This window comes from Molossus molossus, unplaced genomic scaffold (assembly GCF_014108415.1).
Source record: "Molossus molossus isolate mMolMol1 unplaced genomic scaffold, mMolMol1.p scaffold_m16_p_6, whole genome shotgun sequence".
Lineage (NCBI taxonomy): Eukaryota > Metazoa > Chordata > Mammalia > Chiroptera > Molossidae > Molossus > Molossus molossus.
In genome coordinates this window covers 23928644-23951876 of record NW_023425399.1, presented here as the reverse complement: position 1 = coordinate 23951876, position 23233 = coordinate 23928644, and the positions used below count along the sequence as shown (strand labels likewise).

The following is a 23233-nucleotide window of genomic DNA, read 5'->3' as shown; positions in this document are numbered from 1 at the left end:
ATGCTCAACCACTGAGCCACACCACTGGACCAGAACTTAATGCATTAAGATTTTCTTTGAGGCATCTTTAATGTCCGTTTTCTAAAAGGCTTACATTGCTGTGCAGTCAGGTCAGCTTTCTTCTTTATTTTGTTTCCATTTATTAATTTTCATTTAACCAATCCTTTTAAAGTATTTTTTGTTTTGATTTTTAAGATGCTTGGTTTATTTGGCATAAGAGGTGTATTTGTTTTCTTCAAGTAAAATGTCTCTAAGACATATAATGTCTAATATAACTCATATAATATACCTGGTGCCCCAATTTTTTTTTCCACCCTGCTTTTTTGAATTTGCCTCATTTTTTTACCTGAAATATATATATATTTTTATCCTCACCCGAGGACACTTTTTGCATTCATCTTCAGATAGAGGGAGAGAGGGAGGAAGAGAGAGAGAAACATCGATGTGAGAGAGACACATCGAGTGGTTGCCACCCACACGACCCCAACGGGGCTGGGGACAAACTGCAACCAAGATACGTGCCCTTAGAAGGAACCAAACTTGGGACTCTCTCGTCCCCGGGCTGATGCTCTAACCGCTGAGCCAAACCAGCCAGGTCATCCTGAAATATTTTAAGGTAAATTACAAATATCATGACATTTCATTCCTATATAGCCCAGTAAACATTTTTGAAAAATAAGGGTATTTTCCAACATAGCCAACACAATATAATCATAGCAAAATTAATAACAATTCTTTAATAGCATTTACTACTAAGTCTATTTTTAACTATCAGTTATCCCAAAGTGTGTGTGGTTTGTTTTACAACTAGTTTTCTTAAACTATGATCCACTCCAGGACTAATCAATTTAGAACTTTCTCTTAACAGAACATTTGCTTGACATGAATGTGCGAGGGTGTGGTTGGTACAGCTTCTCTCTCCATTGAAATGATTTTTAATTTCAGAATATAATTTGTTGAGTTATCCACACAAGGTAAAAACTATAATAGCCTCAGCCCTTTTGAATTCCTAAAGGTTTCCCTGATATTAGAGAATTCTTTTGTTAATATTTGGAAGTCTCTACCAGTAGTTCTCAACCTTCCTAATGCCGCAACCCTCTAATACAGTTCCTCATGTTGTGGTGACCCCCAACCATAAAATTATTTTCATTGCTACTTCATACCTGTAATTTTACTACTGTTATATCTTAGGCGACCCCTGTGAAAGGCTCGTATGACCCCCAAATTGTCTCAACAATTTACAGGTTGAGAACCGCTGAAATATCCATGGATCATGCAGAACAATTACAGAAGTGTGATGCTAATCATTTCTGGGGAGCTCTCCTGAAGTTTCAGAATGCTTGGACAGCTAATAAGTGGATTTGCTTGGCCACTAGGTGGTACTTGAAATCCAGAAAAGCTGAATTTGACATTAATGAAAGACAGTGAAAACTGAGGCTCCCCATTCAAGGGGCCTAAGATTGAAGAAAGGGGAAAATAAGCATGACTGTAATGGGTTTTGTGAGGGCTGCAAGAATTTTCAACTGGGAAAAATATTGCTGATATCTTCTGTCGTCTCTTGGTCTGATAGGAAGGGAATGAATTAAGAACACAATTTTGTCTAACCTGAAAGTTGATCCATACTTTCTGAGGTATATCAATTTTATTGCTCCAAAATTTTTACAATAATCTGTAACTATTGTTTTAGATCTAAAATAACAGAAGTGACTCTAGATGAGGTAGGTATTTTGTTGAGCCTTTAGCGCCACACAGTTTTCTCTCAATATATAGACGTGTTTTCAAAATAACATTTTTACATCGAATTATTTTGATAGAAAAAAGTTTTCTTTTTTATTTTTCTGAACACCTGAAGGTGTATATGGAGTCCTTTGAGAACACAAGTTTTCCTCACTTGGTAACTAGCTGTATGTTGGCCTAGAGATACCTCTGATCTTTCCGAGATGTCCTATCAAAGGCTGAAATGTAGATCTGGTTTAGATTTTAAAACCTTGGGAAGCCCTCAGAGAAAAATACTGCAGTGGAGTCATCACAGGGCTACTTTCTGGGCTGGAGGACAAATTGTCCCACGTGAACGAAGTCTCCGTTCAGGTGGAAGCTTGTTGGCCAAGTCTGCCCTTTCTGACAGCGCATGCTTTACTGTGGTCCCCTGGCTCAGCCATCGAATTGTTCTAGGTCACTGCAAGGGGTGCTGATGACATGAGGCTGCATATGGTCCTACTTTCCTACTGCTACTGTTATAAATTACCACAAATTTAGTGCTTAAAATGACACAAATTTACCATCTTACAGTTCTGAAGGTTATAAAATCCATCTCATGGGGCTAATAGCAAGGTGTCAGCACGGCTGTGTTACCCTTGGGGAAAATCTTTCCTTGTCTGTTCCGGCTTCTAGAGGTCTGGATTCTTTGGTTCATGGTCCTTCCTCCATCTTTAAGCCATCCATGTAGCACTGTCAGATCTTTCTGGCACCGGCTCTCATTTATTTCTCATTACTAACATAGGATCTTTCTCTTTTATTTTGTGGACTAGTGACCTCTGGAGAAAATTCTCATCTTGGCACGTATCGAAGCCACAGTTGCTCCTCTTCTATTTTAGATCCATTTCTCATGGTATCATTTAACTGTCAAAAACCGATAAAATGAAATAAAACTTTGCATTCATTTTGACTTTATAAAGTGATCTGAAACTCACTGCAGCAGAGATAAAACCATGACATTGTTTATTTCAAATACTTTAATCTTTGATTATTATTTTTGTTTTTTTGTTAATCTTCACCCAAGGATATTTTTTATTGATTTTTAGACAAAATGGAAGGCGGGGGGGCGGGAAGAAAGAGAGAAATGTCGATGTGAGAGACTGGTTGCCTCCCACACCACCCTGACCAGGGCTGGGGATCAAACCTACAACCCAGGTATGTGCCCTTGACCAGGAATTGAACCTGTGACTCTTTGGTCCACGAGCTGACGCTCTAACCACTGAACAAAACCGTCCAGGGCATCAAATACTTTAGTCTTTTAATAGCTCTGGGAAGAAAAGGGAGAGCAATAGTCAAATGGCATACTTAAAACTAATTCACGCCCTGGCCAGTTTGGCTCAGTGGTTGGAGCATCGGCCTGTGGTCCGGGGAGACCCGGGTTCAGTTCCCTCTAAGGGCACGTACCTCGGTTGCGGTTTGTCCCTGACCCTGGTTGGTCGTGCGGGTGGCAGCCATTAGATATGTCCCTTTCACGGCGATGTTTCTCTCTCTCTCTCTGTTCCTCTCTCTCCCTCCCACTCTACCTGAACAAAAAAAATGGAAAAATGTCCTCGAGTGAGGATAAAAAAAACCCAAAAAAACTAATTCACTTACATCTTTACTGTTTAAGCAAATACAATTTATGAGCCAGTATTAATTTATACCCTAAACATTTTTATGTTTTTGTGTGGTATTTTAAAATTATTGTCCAAACACAAAAATAGAGGTCCAAATGTGGATTTCCTAAAATACAAGACACATTTCTAGTATAGTTGGGTCTTGGGAATGTAGTGGAATAAGAAAGAATAGCAACTTATAGCAAATTGCAAACCTCGTTGAATTAAAAGCAGATTCTTCTAAAAGAATCTGCTTTTGGATATATTTCTGAATTTATATCAACCTCCTGAAAGGGGTGCTTATGTGTTTTGTTACTATGATATCACTTGCCTATTTTCTACAAGGTCATCTTTCATTTTCTTATTGATTTGTAAACATTATATATCGAGGATAGCAGTTCTTTATGGTATATAATGCATTTATACATTTTATTCTACTCTGATTATCTTTTAATCATATATTAGCTCTCATCTTCTCCTGCGTGAATTTTGTTATGAAGATTTCTTTTTTTTTTTTAATCCTCACCCGAGGACATTTTTCCATTTTTTGTTCAGGTAGAGTGGGAGGGAGAGAGAGGAACAGAGAGAGAGAGAGAAACATCAATGTGAAAGGAACACATCGAGTGGCTGCCACCCGCACAACCGACCAGGGCCGGGGACAAACTGCAACCGAGGTACATGCCCTTAGCGGGAACCGAACCCGGGTCTCTCAGGACCGCAGGCCGACGCTCTAACCGCTGAGCCAAACCGGCCAGGGCAAGATTTCTGCATTTTATATCAAATGTGTCACTTTTATAATATTTAATAATTTTCTTCTGTTGTCAGTATTAGCTTATTTCCTTTGAAGTCATTTATTTTATATTGTTCATTTAAGTTATTCTCTTTTATGTTGTTTATTTTTTTAAAAAAACTATCTGGTGATATGTATATTTAGGCATAAAAGTAGATCAATAAAGGCAGCTGATATGGGGCTCCTCTGCATTGGTACATGTCTGTTTTGCCAACAGGCCTCTTTCTTGAATTGGACGGATGAGTGTAGACTTTGTGTGTGTATGAGTGTGTGTGTTCAGGGAGTGCTAGTTGACTAACAGACTTTATTTTAAATTGAGTGTATGAAAAGCAAGGAAGCTCACTTTGCTTTATCTTACTTCTTACCTGATTGTCAAAATAAATTACTTTTGGAGCAGAATATTTATTTATTTAAGTATGTTTTTATTGAGTTTTGAGAGAGAGAGGAAGGGGGAGAGAGATAGAAACATCTGTGTGAGAGAGATACATTGATCGGCTGTCTCCCGCATGTCCTCTATTGGGGATCGAACCTGAAACCAGAGCATATGCCGTGGCCGGGAATCAAACTGGGACCTCTCAGTCCATGGGATGACGCTCAATTCACTGAGCCACACTGACCAGGCTGGAGCAGAGTATTTAGAAGGCTACACACCAAAATGTTAACAGAGAGAGGTAAGATTATGGTGGTTTCTATTTTCTAATTTTTGTTTATCTGTGTGTCTGATGTTTTTCTAGCATTAATATTTATTTATTTATTTAATACTCACCCGAGGACATTTTTCGATATTTTGTTCAGATAGAGTGGGAGGGAGAGAGAGAGAAAAAAATCGATGTTAAAGGGACCCATCGAGTGGTTGCCACCTGCACGACCCAACCAGGGCCAGGGACAAACTGCGACTGAGGTACGTGCCCTTAGTGGGAACTGAACCCGGGTCTCTTTGGACCACAGACCGACGCTCTAACCACTGAGCAAAACCGGCCAGGGCTCTAGCATTAATTTTTAATTCAACTTTCTCTCATTCTTTAAACCAAGAACAACGAAAGAATCTTGCCTGATTCCCCCAGTCATTATAAAAGGGAATTAGTAATCCTACCTCTTGCCTAGATTCAGCCTGTCCAACAGTCTGGAAAGACATCTTACCTAACAGAACTCAGAGAATATATCTAAGAAATGAAACATTTAAAGTTAATCTATAAGTAAGCTATTAATAGCAGTTTGTACTACTGTGAACCCCATTGGGGGTTACAGTAACAAAATGTTCAGTTTGTTTGTTTCTTAACTGATCATGGCTAAGAAGCAACATTTATTTTTTCCATCTCTGCCTACTCAAGGGGAAATCAAGCTCCTGCTTAGTCAGAGGGCTCTCAAAATGAGAACATTGTGTGCTAACTTGTACCCACTCAGGACTGCATAAAGGCTCTCTGAGGTGACACAGATAAGCAGATAAACAATGGCACTTAAGAATCTATTGAAGTAGGCAGGCAATATTACTTCCAGGATGTAATAGTGTCCCCTGTGGAAATCAGAAATATGAGTTTTCTCACTACAGGCTGTTCTCTCAATACAGGTTGCTCTCTGAGTGTTGATTGGCTATAAGCAAGTGGGTGGGGGGAAGATGTTCAGCCACAGGCCTGATCAATAAATTTTGTGAACAAAGCAATATCATATACAGTGGAACCTCGGTTCTCGAACTTAATTTGTTCTGGAAGGCTGTTCGAGAAGTGATTTGTTAAAAAACTGAACCATTTTTTCCCATTAGAAATAATGTAAATTGAATTAATTTGTTCCAGACCCCTAAATGACTGCCTGTTTTAACCTTTCTTATATACAGTATATCTCTAATGTACTGTTTAATCTATAAACAAACACTCCTTTTCTTAAATTTATCAAATCAGCTGCTACTAGCAGTAAACGAATCACTTTCAGCACTGTTCCAGGGCGCCTGTCAGGGGTCGGTATGCAGCATCTTCGATTTTTCACTAATTTTTCACACCTCTGAAATGCTGTCTTTTACCCAAATCAACAGCAGCTTCCTACCTCTTCCATCGCCTGTGATTGTGTTTCTCTCACACCTTTAGCAACATTAGCACTCTCGATGGTCTTTTTATGTTTTACAGTTGTGCTAATCGTTCATTTCACCAGTAACCCAAACCAAACCAAAACCTACAAAAATATTCACAGCACAGGTTTAGCGGTAAACTTATTCCCATTCTCTCCTTTGTGGCCTCAGAGTCGTTTTTTGTCATGGATCAGCATGAAAAGGTTGTCAAGTGGAGAACCCAAAGTTTTGTTCAATGACCATGACGTTTTTTTCCGTGAGCAACTTGGTGGAGAAAGGAATTGTTTGAGATGGGAGATGTTCCGAGGTTTGTCTGTGTTTGTTTTGTCTTCAGTCTCCCGCTTGAGGGGCAGCTGGAGGCAGCTGAGCACAGCAGTAAGGTCTTTACTTTTAGGTTCACGCAGACCTGTGTTGTTTCTAGCTCATTCTTTTCACAGTACCTGTTCCTTAAATTGCGGTTTTCCAATTAGAAAAAGAGTGGTATTAATTTCTACTTCGTAGTGATTTTGTGAGGATTTAAGTAGGTAATGTAAATATATATAATGCATTTGCCATCCGGTAGACACACATTAAGAGGTCATGGAGCTGGGAAATGAGCTGAGATTGAGTGGGATACCGGTGGGGCTGGTGCATATCAGGTGGGACCACTGGTCAGTCTCTTTCCTCGTCTTGACATATTGGCAGCACTTGACACTCACTTCTTCTTGACAAACTTAATTCACTCTGGTTACTGGGAAATACAGTAAGTTATGCATGATACTCATTCCTAACCCTAACCCTAACCCTAACCCTAACCCTAACCCTAACCCTAACCCAACTCTATGTTGTGATACAAATTTAATCATCAACAAGTATTTATTCAGCCTTCACAGATCCCATTTTCCTCCAGGTACTGTCACATAAAGATATTTGGATGGGCCCTGATTACTATAAATTCAAGGTTCTGGTGTCCAGAAATTGTAAAACGCAGTAGATAGAATTGTTTAGGCTATGTTTTAATTCACTCTATTACCGTCTTAGGGTATTTTATTCAGCAATAATTTGTTCAGTACTTTGCAATCATTCATTTGTATTTATGTACTAAGGATATGGCATGAGTTTTGCGTTGTGAGTGAAGAACTCCAAACTGAACAAAACCAGTGGCCTGCCTCGAAGGGCTCAGAGATTTAGCAAATAAACAAATATTTGGAACATGACATGGAGTGACCACCACCAAAAATATGTACAAGATACAGTGGTATAGCACAAAACAGGGAGTTTGCAGGGAAACTTTCACAAATGTGGAGGTGATTCAACTTGGTTTTGAAGAAAAATTAAGAGCTCAATAGGACCAGGTAGTTGGATGGGGTGGGGAAGCATAAAATAATGTGTGAAGAGGGATTTAAATGTGAAAAGAAACAGGTTATGTAAGTAACAAGTTAGGTAGGTGCACACACACTAATTTGGCAGAAACATAAGTAGTTCCATAAAATGCCCTGGGACGGGGGAGCAGGGACCAGTTCATGAGTTGAACACTATGCTAAAGAGATGTGATCTTCTGAAAGGCTTCAGCTGTAGAATTAAGTTGTACTGAATGGGTAAAACTTTATGGGAAACTGAAATAATGTATGTAGCCAAACTTAAAAACATTTTTACTCCTAGATGATTTTCTGGAACTACTTTCATACAGTAAAAATTATTATTGGATGTACTTATGCATCGACTTTGGTTAGTTAATGATTTTATTAATCTTCCACAGCGGGTTACTTTTGTGAGTGAAAGGTTGCACTAGCTGGATGGAACATTGCAATCACAGAAATAAACTAGGAATGTCCCACACGAATCAGACATAGGACCAACCAACTTTGACCCAAATGGGCTGATGGCCCAGGTGGAGAAATCTTTGTTTCCTGCTCTCTGGGCACTCACCTCCTAAGGAAGGAGGAGTAGGTGTGATGTGATGGAACATACTGTGACTGTAAGCCCCATATTTGGGAATGTAGGTGGGGGTGAACTTGGATTTCCTGTTAATCCCAGGGGGTTAAAAATGAGAGCTCAGAAAGCTGAGAGCACCCAAAACTCAGGCTCATCTTGAAAGACCCTGTGATACAGATCACTGGACAAAGAGATCCTGCTGCCGATTTCTCTCCAGAAGTCTGTAAACATGAAGCTGTTTGTGGTTCTTATTATTCTGCTGTTTGAGGTGCCCACAGGTAACTTGTCCAAATGTACCATGACATCCTAGGAGCTTATACTCACTTTGAACCTCAGTTTTCTCATCTGTTAAGTGAGTATAATGACTCCGTTTCATAATTGTATTTCATGATCTTACAAATGTGAAGCACCAAGTTCTCCCTTGCTGTTGTAGGAAGGCAGGTGGTCTTTTTGTGGCTCTAATAATACCTTTCTTACCTTCAAAGGTGCTCCCTGGTTCTGAAATTTAGGATAGGGAGAACCATGTCTTTGTTCTTTACCTTTATTCCATGGGCTTGTCCAAACTTGTGTACAAGGGCAAATAAAGATCTGGAATCAGGAGATTTAGGAACTCAATGCAATATTCTAAATAGGTGACTGGATTTCTAGGGAGACAAGTATATATGGAACTGAGTTTAATCCCTGGGCAACACATTTATCTGAGATCAAAAGGAGGAAGGAGAGAGAGAGAGAGAGAGAGAGAGAGAGAGAGAGAGAGAGAGAGAGAGAGAGAATATGTTATGGAGAAGTAATAGAAGCTGAATAAAGGAAGGCATTTTCAATGGCATTTATTGCTGAGACCCACGTGGGCAGAGTGAGATTTCTGCTGCCCATGTCAGTGAGTGTAACACCCAATTATACTGTTAACTTAAAAAGTCTTGTCTTTGATACTCTTTGAAAAAATGCCTTGGTTGGTTTTGCTCAGCGGTTAGAGCATTGGCCTGAGGACCAAAGAGTCTCGAGTTTGATTCCAGTCAAGGGCTGGTACCTCGGTTGCGGTTCAGTCCCCGGCCCAGGCCTGGGTCGTGCAGGAGGCCACCAGTCAATGTGTTTCTCTCACATCAATGTTTCTCTCTCTCTCTCTCTCTCTCTCTCTCTCTCTCTCTCTCTCTCTCTCTTTCTCCCCCTCCCTCCCTTCCTCCCACTCTATCTGAAAATCAATGGAAAAATCTCCTTGGGTGAGGATTACAATAAATACATATATTAAAAAAAATTTCTTTGGCTCTGAATTGTGCCATGGTGACAAGATGGTACTCTCTGGAAACACTGGGCTGAGGTAAGGCTGAGGCAGTGCTGACTTTGGAACATGGAAGCCAGGATCCTAGGTGTGGGAACAGGTTCAGTCGATAACCATAAACTGAGTTCTTCCTTCTCTTTTGTCACATAAGTTCTGATGTGCTCAGGGCTTATTGACTATTGGCTAGGAGCTGGGGTATTGATGTCCTTAATTTGGGATGGTTTTCAAGGAGGAGGCTCTGAATTTTCTTGTATCAGCATGAGGTTCACTTTGGGACCATGGGAGGCCAGAGCTTATGGGGAACCATATACCTCTTCCACTCAGCCTCAGGAACTAATCTGGGTTTAATGTTCTTTTCTGTGCACAGAGGCCGCACGCATCCAAAAATGCTTTCGTAATATAGGAGGCAACTGCAGGAAGAAGTGCGAAGTGGGAGAAATCAATGATGGGTTATGTGTAAATAAGAAAGCATGTTGTATCAATGAAGCCCACAACAAAAAGTACGAGGAAGAACAAGAGTTACTTCTCTCTTCATTGCAGTCTGATAAGAAGCTGGACTATGCCATTTTACCCACAATCACACTTGTCACAGTCTAACTATGAATCAAGTGCTTGCTCTGTTGGTCGCCACTTTTTCTAAATCAAAAGTGCCACCTAATTCAACAGGCTGGAACTGGAGATTTATCTACTTTTTCCTGTGAACTTGATTCTCCACATAATAAAGTCCTATGCTTTTCCATGGATTTATTTATTAATGTAGTCATTCACTTTTTTGAACACTTCAAAGTGGTTATTATGTTCCAGGCATTATACTAGTAGGATGGGTGTTATAGAGCTGAAGTGAACATGTATGTTGGTAGAGGTAGAAGTTGGTCCCTCCATTTTCATAGTGTTTCAGGTATTACTCCTCTTTTTTAGTGAATTTTTTTATGTCTAAGCAGATCTGAATGTCCCAACCTTGGTGTGTATGTAGGGATGAGTACAGAAGGTTTTTCTAACCACCAAGAATTCATTAGAGGAAAGCAAAATATTTGCACATTTTCATAACATGTATTGGGGCAGGTCTAATAGGCAGTACTGACAGCTAGTGATAATTCCCTTGCATCGTTCGAAGCCCATTCAGTGTGCATGCTCCATTTCCTTTTCTGGTAGCAATTTGAACATCCAGTTGACACAATTTTAGACATATATTACTCTTAGGATTTTTTAAAATATTGTATACTCTGTTTCAATAGTGTGAAATTTACAAACTTTCTGCTATAAGATGAGTAAGGTCTGAGCATCTAATGTAAAAATATGGTGATTATATTTGATATCATTGTATTGTATAACTGAAATTTTCTAGGAGAGTAAAAATTAAATGTCCACCACCCAAAAGAGACAGGAAGATAAATACGTGTGTGAAATTATGGTTATGTTAATTAACTAGATGGGGAAGTCTTTTCACAATATATATGTATATCAAATCACCATAATGTACTCTTTAAATATCTTACAATTTTGTGAGTCAATTATACCCCAATAGAGTTGAAATTAAAAATAAATTTAAAATAGTGTGAAATTTAAAACCTTATAAGTAAGGAGGACATATTTAAGAAACTCCTCACAAGCTAAACACAGTTTCAATAAGTCATGATGGTAGGACATGCTCTCCAGATGAACAGAACAGAACATTTTGTGATGACATCCATTGATGTTGCTTGGTTCAAGTATAGGCCACAGACAACTTTTGTGGAGTTAACATTTTTACTTATCTGGGATAAAGAAATCAATGGGTCTATTTGTCCATATGCATCTTGCCATCTTGTTTCACTGGGAGGATGGGAAGACAAATATTTAGATGGATATATTAATGTTTTCAGAGCCTACAATTACCTTTTAGTAACTGAGGCTTTTAAGAATTCTGGAGAAGTGAACAGGAAACAAGGACTGGTCTAGATTGCAGAAGTTTCAATAAACTGTTTCAACCTATTTATTAGACGGGGTTTTTAAAAGGCTTGTATAGAAAGCCCTTTCTTTATTGCAATCCTTCACAGGCTCCTGTCTTTTTCAGTCTTTCATCACTGTAGATAACCAGGGGCATTTTTAGGGAGGGCCCACTTAGTCACCACAACAGGAAGATGGGTCTTACCCATTGTCTTTAATCTATATGTGTCCTCTATGCTACATGAGCCCATTGATAACTTAGATACAAGAATCCATTTTGGCCTAGTTAGTGTCAGATCACCCGGTGAAGTGTCTCCTGTGTTAGGAGACAGGGGTATAATGGACTGAGTAGAAAATTAAGCCTTGAATTCTACTTTGGGTGGATCTAATCTTTGCTTTGACTTTTTCCCTATCATCCTTCTTATATCCCTCCATACTCATAGGAGAAGTGGACACAGTCAGGATTGTTAGATGCATGTTTATTTGTCTACCTTATTTTAATATATAAAATTAAATAAAAATCATCTCATACTTTTATTATGTATACTTTTAATATAGGCAGTATTATTTGTACCTTATTTTTCTTGGACCTGTCTCAGAGCACTTTCCAAAATCTTCAGAGAACATTTAAAATTGCCAGAATGTTCTAGGTAGTTTTCTATTAGTAGCAATTGGGACCACTCATCTCTCTGGGGGGTCTTGGAAAATGCTCATGAAAGATGCCAGAGATATTAATAATTTCTTATTCATACTCATCCCTTCTTAGAAAATTTGCCAATAGTTCTTCTCAGGGAGCCTGTTTTTTTGGGCTCTGGTAAGAGTAGAGGGCCAGATAACCCTGCTATCTTGGCTACAATAGATGGAGCAGGGTGGGTAACAGATACGTCGAGGCTAAACCTTCTGTGGATATCCAGTTTGGGGCCTGGTATAGTGTAGAACAAGAAAAGCAGGAGGGCCCTGGCCGGTTTGGCTCAGCGGTTAGAGCATCGGCCTGCGGTCTGGAGAGACCCGGGTTCGGTTCCCGCTAAGGGCATGTACCTCGGTTGCAGTTTGTCCCCGGCCCTGGTTGGTTGTACAGGTGGCAGCCACTCGATGTGTCCCTTTCACGTCAATGTTTCTCTCTCTCTCTCTCTCTCTCCCTCCCTCCCACTCTATCTGTACAAAAAAATGGAAGAAGGTCCTCAGGTGAGGATTAAAAAAAAAAAAAAAAGAAAAGCAGGAGGGAGGAGAGTGGGAGAGATACTTCCAGTCCTTGGTTCTATTGGTTCTAGTCTCCAAGGCCTCATGTAATTGTTAACATTTCTCATAATAAGTCCTCCTTTTTTGAAGGGAGTTTTAGTGGGCTTATGTTTCTTGTGGCCTCATATCTGAGACATGACAAATTGTGTACCGGGTAATTTTTCAGCACAGAGGTACAAATTAGTACTTAATTAGTAAAGACCAGGATAATGATAATAGTTAAGATCCCCTTCAACAACTGGTTTCAGAGATAAACAAATATTTCAGACAGGCTGTGATCTAAGCAACTTTATGATGATATGTTTTGTTCATAGATATGCTCTAATTTAGCCTCAATTATTCAGTGGCTCTTAGGAATATATAGATATTCATTACCAGTGTGGTACTTTTCAAACTTTCAAAAAATAACCAATTAAGAAGGGGGTGGGTGGAATTGGGAGAAGGGTGTCAATGGGAGAAAAAAGAGAAACATCTGTAACAAAAATAAATTAATTTTAAAAAACCAATTGATACTATTACAAAACATGGACAAACTAGTGAAAAATAATTATAAGAAACAGTAATTCAGATATTACCATTAAATAACCCTATTCAAATAATGCATGTTGGCTAAATATCAAAAGCCCAGATCTCCTGAGTCTGAGAATGAGGTCACATAAAACTTGGGCACATCTGAAATACTCATCTTGTGTCAAAATAGAAGCAGGCAAATGATAGAATAATACTTTTTTAGCATTCTTTATGTTTCAACCTGGTAAGAGTAGGAAAGTAATTACCTGTAGCTTCTGCAAATGAAAATAAATTATGGTACATAGATAAAATAAAATATAGTTAAGCAATTTGAAGTAGTAAATTAAAATTTAGCAATGTATCTATATTCTTTAGTGAAGAACCATGACACAGTAAGCATTACCATGCTGGGAAACGAAGGCATATATATATATATATATATATATATATATATATATATATATTTTTTTTTTTTCTTTCTTTATTGATTTTTAGAGAGATGGAAAGGGAGAGGGAGAGAGAGAGAGAAACATTGATGAGAGTGAACATCGATTGGCCGCCTCCTGCATGCCCCCCACTGGGGATTGGACCCACAAGCTGTACATGTACCTTGACTGGGAATTGAACTGGCGACCTCTTGGTGCACGGGTAGACATTCAACCACTGAGCCACACCTGCCGGGCAAGAAGACGTATTTCAAGCTAACACAACTGAAGACTTGCACAACCACACAGCACCCCACCCCTGAATTTGCATAGAGTCTACTTTTATTTGGAAAAGTTAAAAGAAAACAGAATAACTGAACATCACCAAAATTAAAAAAAATTTGTGCTTCAAAGCACACCATGAAGAAAGTGAGAAGATAATCCACAGAATGGGAGAAAAGTTTTGCAAATCCTGTATCTGACAGGGACTTGTATCTAGAAAATGTAAAGAACTATTGCAACTCAGTAATAAAAAGACAACTCAATTAAAGAATGAATAAAAGATGGTCCCCATCTTCTTTAGACGTGTTAGGCTGGCTGGGAAACTGATGCTGCTGTTACTATTATTGATCCTGGGACGTGGCTCTAGTACCAGGGCCTTAGGACAGTCAGACTGGGTGAAAATGGTGATAATAAAAAATGGCTGCTCTGGAGGCCAAACGCTGTCATCAAAATGAGTGTTGCTTTGGTGACTGCAATTTGCCACAGGACAAAATTTTAAAGGAACAGATCAAAAAAAGCTGGATACCTTTAGAGACAACAATGAAATTCAAAAGGTTAAACCATCTAACAACAGACTTTAAATGTAGTAGTAGAAACAGTGCACCAATCAGAGGCTGAATTTATGGAAATAAGTGAAACTAAGACTAAAGTCAGATCTCTAAGCAAACCCCTCCCTGAAATGACTGATGAATATTAAAATGATGAAAAAAACATCTGTTTATATTAAAAGTTTCCCAAGTGATGCAACTCTTGTCGACATAAAAGAATTGTTATAAGATAAAGGTCAAGTACTGAATATTCAGATGAGAAGAACATTATACCAAGCATTTAAGGAATCAACATTTGCTGTGTTTGATAGCACTGGAAGGACAGGGACCTTGCTTTTCAAAGATTACTTTGGAAAGAAAGAAAGGAAAGAAGAGAGGAAGGAAGGAAGGAAGGAAAAAAGGAAGGAAGGAAGGAGGGAGGGAGGGAGGGAAGGAAGGGAGGGAGGAAGGAAGGAGCAAAATGAAATGAAAGCTAAATCACAAGCTAAACAAGAGCAAGAAGAAAAACCAAAGTTAGCAGAAAATGCTGAATTGAAATCGATAGAAGAAAAGATAGGATGTTTACCGAAATGTTGGGGGAACTTAGATGGTCCAACCTGTAGAGAAGACTTGCACATCCTTTTCCCAAATCATAGTGAAATAAAATGAATAGATTTTTGTCAGAGCAGCAAAAGAGGAATAATTCTATTGGGGGTTAAAAAAAAAAAAAAGCTAAGGAAGCATTAGATAAAGCGGAAGATGCAAAAACAAACAAACAAACAAAACCGTTAACTTATAGGTAAGGAATAAAGTGACCTGGGAAGTACTAGATGGAGACATGGAGCAAGAACCACTGGAACAAATCATAGAAGATCAACAAGAGTCCCTACACAAGTGGATACCAATAGGTCGCAAATTCAAAGGGAAAAGAAAGGGAAATAAAGCTGTCCAGGCATGGTCAGCTGAAGGAAAAGTAGTTTTAGGGCAAGGATATGAAATTTTTTTTTTTTTTTTTCCCTCATCCGAGGACATTTTTCCATTTTTTGTTCAGGTAGAGTGGGAGGGAGAGAGAGGAACAGAGAGAGAGAGAGAAACATCGAAGTGAAAGGAACACATCGAGTGGCTGCCACCCGCACAACCGACAAGGGCCGGGGACAAACTGCAACCGAGGTACGCGCCCTTAGCGGGAACCGAACCCGGGTGTCTCAGGACCGCAGGCCGACGCTCTAACCGCTGAACCAAACCGGCCAGGGCCAAGGATATGAAATTTGATAGTGATGACAGAAACGATAAAAATGATGCAGCTGGACCAGTAAAAAGAAGAGGAGAAACAGAGGAGACCTGCATCAAAAACAAAAACAAAAACAAAAACAAAAACAAAAACAGAAACCAGAAAATGGAGCCGGAGACCAGTAGTTTAGTAAACAATTATTTAAATGTTTATTTTAATTACATTTGAATCTGTTTTTGTCTTTGAAGGCTTAAAAAAGAAAACCAAATTAGGTCCACTCTAATGTCTACCTGTAAGAAAGGAATTTTGTTATTGAACTTGTCTTTTTTTTTGGTATTCAAAAAGGATTTTAAAGAAAAATGTATGGTTCTATTTGTATTATTTCAGATGATTCAAATATCAAAAGGTTCTTCCATTACATTGCCTTTGTAATATGAGAATGTATTGGTAAACACTAATAAAATATATATAATATACAAAGAAAAAATGGATAAAAGATCTGAATAGATATTTTTCTGAAGAAGACATACATATGACCAATAAACACATGAAAAAATACACAGCATTAGCAATCAGATAAGTGTAAATCAAAACCACAGTAATATACTACTTCACACTCACTAGGATAACTATAACAGAAAAGGCAGATGATAAATTTGGGTGTGGATGTGGAGAGCTTGGATCCCCCCATACCCTGCTGGTGGGATGTAAATGGTGTAACCATGTTGGAAAACAGGCTGGCAGTTCTTAAATGTTAAACAGATTTACCCTATGATGTGACAATTACACTCCTAATTATATATGCAAGAAAAATGAAAACATAATCCATACAAAGACTTGCACACAAATGTTCATAGCACCATTATTCATAATAGCCTAGGTCACATGCCTGTACCCTAGGAACTTGGAATGCACAAACTCATTCCTACCACCAAAATAAAAACAGTATTGAAAAAGTGCTGAGAAGCCAAATCACCCAACAGATGTCCAACACAGCAACTTGGAAATAAGAATTCAGGAGCAGAGAACCTCTCTCTATAATGTGTCTGTAACCAGAGTAGATTTTGAGGGACAGATTCCAAGCAATTGGCCTAATCTTAGAAATACCACTAAGGCGGGAGCTGCCTGGTTAGAAAAGGAATATAGGTGACTATATGCAGGTTTGAGAAAAAAATGAAAAGTGAAATAGCAGGTTTATCTTTTTCTTTTTTTCCCAAAATCTTTATTGTTGGATGTAAAATGTATTACAGATGTTCCACATTTTTCCCCCATTGACCCCCTCCTCCCCCCTCCCGCCCCCCTCCCACCTTTTCCCACTCTATTGTCTGTGTCCATTGGTTATGCATAGAAGTTCTTTGGTTTATTTCTTCCCACCCCACCAACCCCTTTCCCTTTGAGGTTTGTCAGTCTAGCAATGAATTTGTGCTTCTTAATCCCTTCACCTTTTTCACCCATTCCCCCAACCCCCCTCCCAACTGGCAACCAACAAAATGTTCTCTGTATCTATGAGAATGTTTCTGTTCTTCCTGTTCATTTTGTGTGTAGATTCCATTGTTGATAGATATGTATTCATTGCCATTTTGTTTGTTCATACATTTTATCTTTTTCTTCAAAAAGACCCTTTATCATTTCATATAATAACGGTTTGGTAGTGATGAACTCCTTTAACTTTTTCTTGTCTGGGAAAGTTTTTATATGTCCATCGATTCTAAATGACAGCTTTTCAGGATAGAGTAATCTTGGTTGTAGGTTCTTGGTTTTCATCACTCTGAATATTTCTTGCCACTCCCTTCTGGCCTGCAAAGTTTCTTTTGAGAAATCAGCTGACAGCCTAATGGGAACTCCCTTGTAGGTAACTAGCTGCCTTTCTCTTGCTGCTTTTAAGATTCTCTCTTTGTCTTGAACCTTTTGCATTTTGATGATGATGTGTCTTGGTGTGGGCCTCTTGCGGTTCATCTTGTTTGGGACTCTCTGTGCTTCCTGGACTTGTATGTCTGTTTCCTTCACCAAGTTAGAAAAGTTTTCTGCCATTATTGTTTCAAACAGGTTTTCAATTTCTTGTTCTCTCTCTTCTCCTTCCGGCACCCCCAAGATGCGAATGTTGGCACGCTTGAAGTTGTCCCAGAGGCTCCTTACACTATCCACATTTTTTTGGATTCTTTTTCTTTTTGCTGTTCTGATTGGGGATTTTTTGCTTCCTTATATTCCAAATCGATGGTTTGCTCCTTGGATTTACATACTCTATTATTGAAGCTGTGTAAATTACTCTTTATTTCAGTTAATGCCTCCTTCAATTCTAACTGTGTATCCATGATTTCTAACTGGTCCTTTTTTATGCTCTTGAGGCCCTCCCTAAGTTCACTGAGGTTCTCATTAAGTTCATTGAGCATCCTTATAAGCAGTATTTTGAACTCAGTATCTGTTAGGTTGCTTATCTCCCTTTCGCTTAGTTCTTTTATTGGGGTTTTGTTCTGTTCTTTCATTTGGGACCTGTTTCTTTGTCTCCTCATTTTGGCTGCCTCCCTGTGTTTGTTTCTGTGTATTACTTAATGAGAGGTATGGGGCTCGCTGAGACCCGATGCTGCTCGTTTGAAAGAATTTAGGAAAAACCTGAAGCAGGATCCAAGACAGGCCAATCCTATGGTTAAGCAAGTGGCAACAGCTTGGGTTGGCTTGAAAGTTGTGTGGGGCGGGGCGGGGCCTTAGGGAGTCACCAGGGCGGGGCTACCAGTGTGAACCAGGTTGCTGGAGTCCCAGATATGGCGACTGTCTGCCGCCCCAGGGAAGGGCTCACCAAAGGAACAAAGGCCTCTTACAGCACGTTTGTCCCTGAGGAAGCCCCCTCTCCAGCCCTCGCTCCAGTGCCAAACAGCTCAGTTCTTCCCTTATGTCTCTGGCGCCCCTCGAGCTGCCTCCCCTCCAAGCTTAGAGGGAGAGAGTCCGATAAATCCGTGCGAGGGCCCTTTAGGGAGCTGCCTGGGGCTCCAGCCGCCTCAGCTTCCCTGAGCCTCAGTTTCCGCTGGTTTTTCCAGCCAGAAGTTATGGGGACTTCTCTTCCTGGCACTGGAACCCTGAGAGGGGCACCTGGTGTGGGACGGGGACCCCTCAGTCCTCAGGAAGGACCTTCCCAGCCGCGGGAGCCTCCTGATTTTTATCCGCCACACGTGGGTGTGGGACCAGCCCGTCTCGCTGCCGCGCTGCTGCCCCTCCTACCAGTCTGGATGTAGCTGCTTTTTTAAATTTCATAGTTGTAGGACTTCCATTCAGCTTGATTTCAGGCGGTTTTTAATGATGGTTGTTCTGTAGTTTAGTTGTAACTTTGATGTGGTTGTGGGAGGACGCAATACCGCGTTTACCTACGCCGCCATCTTGACTGGAAGTCATCTTTTTCTTTTTTTAAATCCTCACCCAAGAATATTTTCCCATTCATCTTCAGATAGAATGGGAAGGAGAGAGAGCGAGAAACATAATGTGAGAGAGACGACACATCGATTGGGTGCCTCCCACACAACCTGGATCAAAGCCAGGAACCGAACTGCAACTGAGGTATGTGCTCTTGACTAGAATCAAACCCATGACTCTGTGGTCCACGGGCTGACACTCCAACCGCTGAGCTAAACCGGCCAGAAAGTAGATTTATCTTTTTTTATTTGTTTCTCTATTGATTTTAGAGAGAAAGAAAGGGAGAGAGAGAGAGAGAGAGATAGAAACATCAATGAGAGAAAACATCGATTGGCTGCCTCCTGCATGCCTCCCACTGGAGATTGGGCCCACAATCTGGGCATGTGCCCTGACTGGGAATCGAACTGGTGACTTCCTGGTGCATGGGTTGACGCTCAATCCCTGAGCCACACCATCCGGGCTAGATTTATCTTTTAATCATCTTTGGAACTTGAATTTGTAGGAAACAGAGGTACTTGAAAGGTTTGAGATCGAATAAAACCATAAAATTTTATTATAGAGACAAAGCTCAGAGAACAGTGTAGGGCTGGGCCGGACAAGAGAAGAGAGTTCTGGAGGCAAACAGAACAGTTACTGGGTTGTTGCAATGATCTGCTAAAATATGCTGCGTGCCTCTTTGCAGGCGATTTTGGAAGATATGTGGAGGTAAGGTCAAAATTTATTTATCTATTTTGTTTTAAAAATTCTTTTATTTTATTTATTGTGATATTTTTAAATTTAAGTATAGTTGGTATACAATACCATATTAGTCATATTAGTTTCAGTTACACAATATAGTGATTTAACATTTTTATACCTTTCAATGTGATCACCACTAATTCTAGTAATTATCTGTTACCGTGCAAACTTATCACAATATTATTTTTTAAGTGATTAAAATTTTTTTCAATTATAATGACACAGAACATTATACTAGTTTCAGGTGTACAACATAGTGATTAGACATTCATATAACTTACGAAGTGATCACCCCAATAAATCTAGTATCCATCTGACAGCATACATTGTTATTACAATAATTATTGACTATATTCCCCTTCACCTTTTTTACCCATCCCCACAGCCCTCTTCCCTCTGGCAACCATCCCTACCTAATTAGAAGACAGAACATCTGTCTTCTAATTAGGTAGATTACATGAAAGTAGAGGATGGGAAAGAGAGGACTTTCCTATCCCTCTTAGGTTTCTGTCTTGGCTTACAGGATGAATGCTTGTATATTTCAGCAAATGGGATTCTTGAGGGGTTTCCAGTGGTGGGCATGTTAGTTCAGTGCCTGTCTCTTTGTAGTCCCCTTGCTGCTGTAACTGCCCTGTTCACAGCCCTCTCCTCTGGGAGGTAGCATTAGGCTGTGTCTTGCACAGAGGTGGACACCTGACTCAATGCAGTTTATCCAAAGGCTGCCCTAATAGCGGCTGGGTGTAGAATGTGCCACTCAGCAGCGACTGTCAAGGTGGTACTTTCTGAAATTCGGACTAGGCGTTAGAGTAAGTTGGTAGTTGAGAGTAGTGGGGAAACACAGCACTCACACCGATAAAAGTAGAAATGCTTTGGGTCAAAATTGAGGATAGTTTCTAAAATTTATATTTGAACTAAACGAGACGACGAATCGGCTATGCATCTGGAGTAAAACACATTGGTCCCATACAGAATCAGTTTATTGCATTGCTTGACCAGCTTCATTTATGACATGGTTGGCTTGTTTTGATTGCACATTCAGGTTTACTGTGAGGTGACACTGTGCTACAATCTACAGTACTCCTTTTTTTTCTTATCCTCACCCGAGGACATTTCCCCATTTTTTGTTCAGATAGAGCAGGAGAGAGAGGGGGGGGGGGAGAGAGAGAGAGAGAGAGAGAGAGAGAGAGAGAGAGAGAGACATCAAAGTGAGAGGGACACATCAAGTGGCTGCCAACCACACGACCCAACCAGGACTGGGGACAAACTGCAACCGAGGTACATGCCCTTAGCGGGAACCGAACCCGGGTCTCCCTGGACTGCAGGCCAATGCTCTAACCACTGAGCCAAACCAGCCAGGGCTACAGTGCTTTTTGTTAATCCTCCCCTGACGATATTTCTCCATTGATTTTTTAGAGAGAGTGGAAGGGAGGGAGAGAGAGAGAGAGAGAGAAAGAAAAACGTCGATGTGAGAGAGACATTGATTGGTTGCCTCCCACGTCACCCCAATGGGGGGTTGGGGATGGAACCTGCAACCAAGATACGTGCCCTTGACCAGAATGGAATCCAAGACCCTTCTGTCTGTGGGCCAACGCTCTAACCACTGAGCAAAACTGGCCAGGGCTACAGTGCTTGCTTTTTGAGAAAAAAAGGAGACCCTTATCTTAGGTCACAATTCAAGGGAAAAAAGCCTGTATTTCTCAGGGCATCATCTCTCCTCAGAGAGTCACCTCACCCCTGATCACACCATATTCCCAGGCACAGAGAAGACACAGTCTCCATTCCCACTAAGAGTGGGCGAGATGAGGGGAAAGAATGAATCGTGGCATTAATTCACAGCAAGGTCAGTGGAATCTGGGAAGGGGGAGTAGATGGCCCTGGGTGACTATATTGAAGGAAGTAGAATCAGCACCATCTATAGTTACTTATATAAGGAAAATTTATTTATAATTTCAGTGGCGAGACTTTACACAGCAACTGCAGGATCCTGTTGCCAGCTTGGTGTACTGTCAGGGTCTCTCTGAGCCCTCACTTGTCAGCTCCGGGTATGATAACTCTAAACGGTGCCCTGGCTCCACCCACGGCCTCCTGAAGTCATTCAAGGCGCTTAAGTCAGCAGCTGGAGTTGTGATAATGAGGCAAGTCAAGGATGTATATGCTATCCTTCAGTGAGTGACATCACCATCTCCCAGTTTCTTTCTTTCTTTCTTCTTTTTTTTTTTTAATCCTCACCTGAGGATATTTTTTTTTACATTTATCTTCAGACAGAGTGGGAGGGAGCGAGAGCGAAAAAGAGGGAGAGGGAGGGAGGGAGAAAGAGAGAGAGAGAGAGAGAGAGAGAGAGAGAGAGAGAGAGAGAGAGAAACATCGACTGGTTGCCACCTGTATAACCCCAACCAGGGCCGGGGACAAACTGCAACCGAGGTATGTGCCCTTGGCTAGAATCGAACCTGGTGGGTCTCTTTGGTCCATGGGCCGATGCTCCAACTGCTGAGCTAAACCGGCCAGGGTGCCATCTCCCAGTTTCTCATGTCACTGTAGGCTGAAACCTGGGAATCATTCTCACTCCTGCCAGTGAATAACCGACTGTTATAAACTGTAGCTGCCAATAGCTCTCTAATCTACCCGCTTTGTTCCCTCACTACCTCGACTCTGGTCCAAAATACTTCTCACCTGGCCAACTGTAATAACCTTTAATCTCTCTCCATATCTACTCCCAGTTTCAATACATATTTTGCATTCAATACAGAGTGATTAAAAAAGTACAGACCTGACCACATTGTTCCCTGCTTGAAATATTTAATGGCCTCCTACTTCTCTTTAGTTAAAGATCAAAATATATTTTTTTAAAATATGATTTTATTGATTTTTTAGAGAGAGAGAAAGGGAGAAAGAAACATTGAGCGGCTGCCTCCTGCATGCCCCCTACTGGGGATTGGGCCTGCAACCAGGGCAAATGCCCTGACAAGGAATCAAACCAGGACCTCTCAGTCCATGGGACAACACTCAATCCATTGAGCCACACCGGCCAGGCTAAAGATCAAAATCTTTTTTTTTTATCTTCACCTGAGGATATTTTTCCATTTATCTTTAGACAGAGTAGGAGGGAGGGAGAGAGGGAGAGAGAAAGAGAGAGAAACATCAGTGCGAGAGGGACACATCTACTGGTTGTACCCCGACCGGGGCTGGGGACAAACCGCAACCAAGGTAAGTGCCCTTGTCCAGAATCAAACCTGGGTCTCATTGGTCTGTGGGCCGATGCTCTAACCACTTAGCCAAACCGGCCAGGACAAGATCAAAATCTTTAACATGGTTTTTCAGCCCTAATGAGTCTAGTTGGTCTGTGCCCAACTCTGCACCATTATCCTTTCTTCTGTTCTCTGCGCAGGTGCCCCGTTTCTTCAAATATACCACATCCCTCCTACCTCAAGGCCTTGGCTTAAGTTGTTTTCTATGCTTTAAGTTCTCTTTCTGTATCCCTTCCCCACGGATTCCTTTTTGAAAGTCTACTCATTATTTAGCTTTAGAGCTCAATTTTTATTTATTTGGTCAGTTCAAGCACGTGTT

General features: G+C 40.5%; 1 protein-coding gene and 1 pseudogene across 1 annotated transcript; both read left to right on the top strand.

The window, feature by feature from the left end:
* The first annotated feature begins 8342 nt into the window (after positions 1–8342).
* On the top strand, positions 8343–9986 carry DEFB128 (defensin beta 128). Its single transcript, XM_036244735.1, has 2 exons — positions 8343–8391; positions 9757–9986. The coding sequence occupies exons 1-2, from the start codon at positions 8343–8345 to the stop codon at positions 9984–9986; spliced, it is 279 nt and encodes a 92-aa protein (XP_036100628.1).
* A 3923-nt stretch (positions 9987–13909) lies between these two features.
* On the top strand, positions 13910–21838 carry LOC118618477 (annotated as a pseudogene).
* The last annotated feature ends 1395 nt before the right edge of the window (positions 21839–23233 follow it).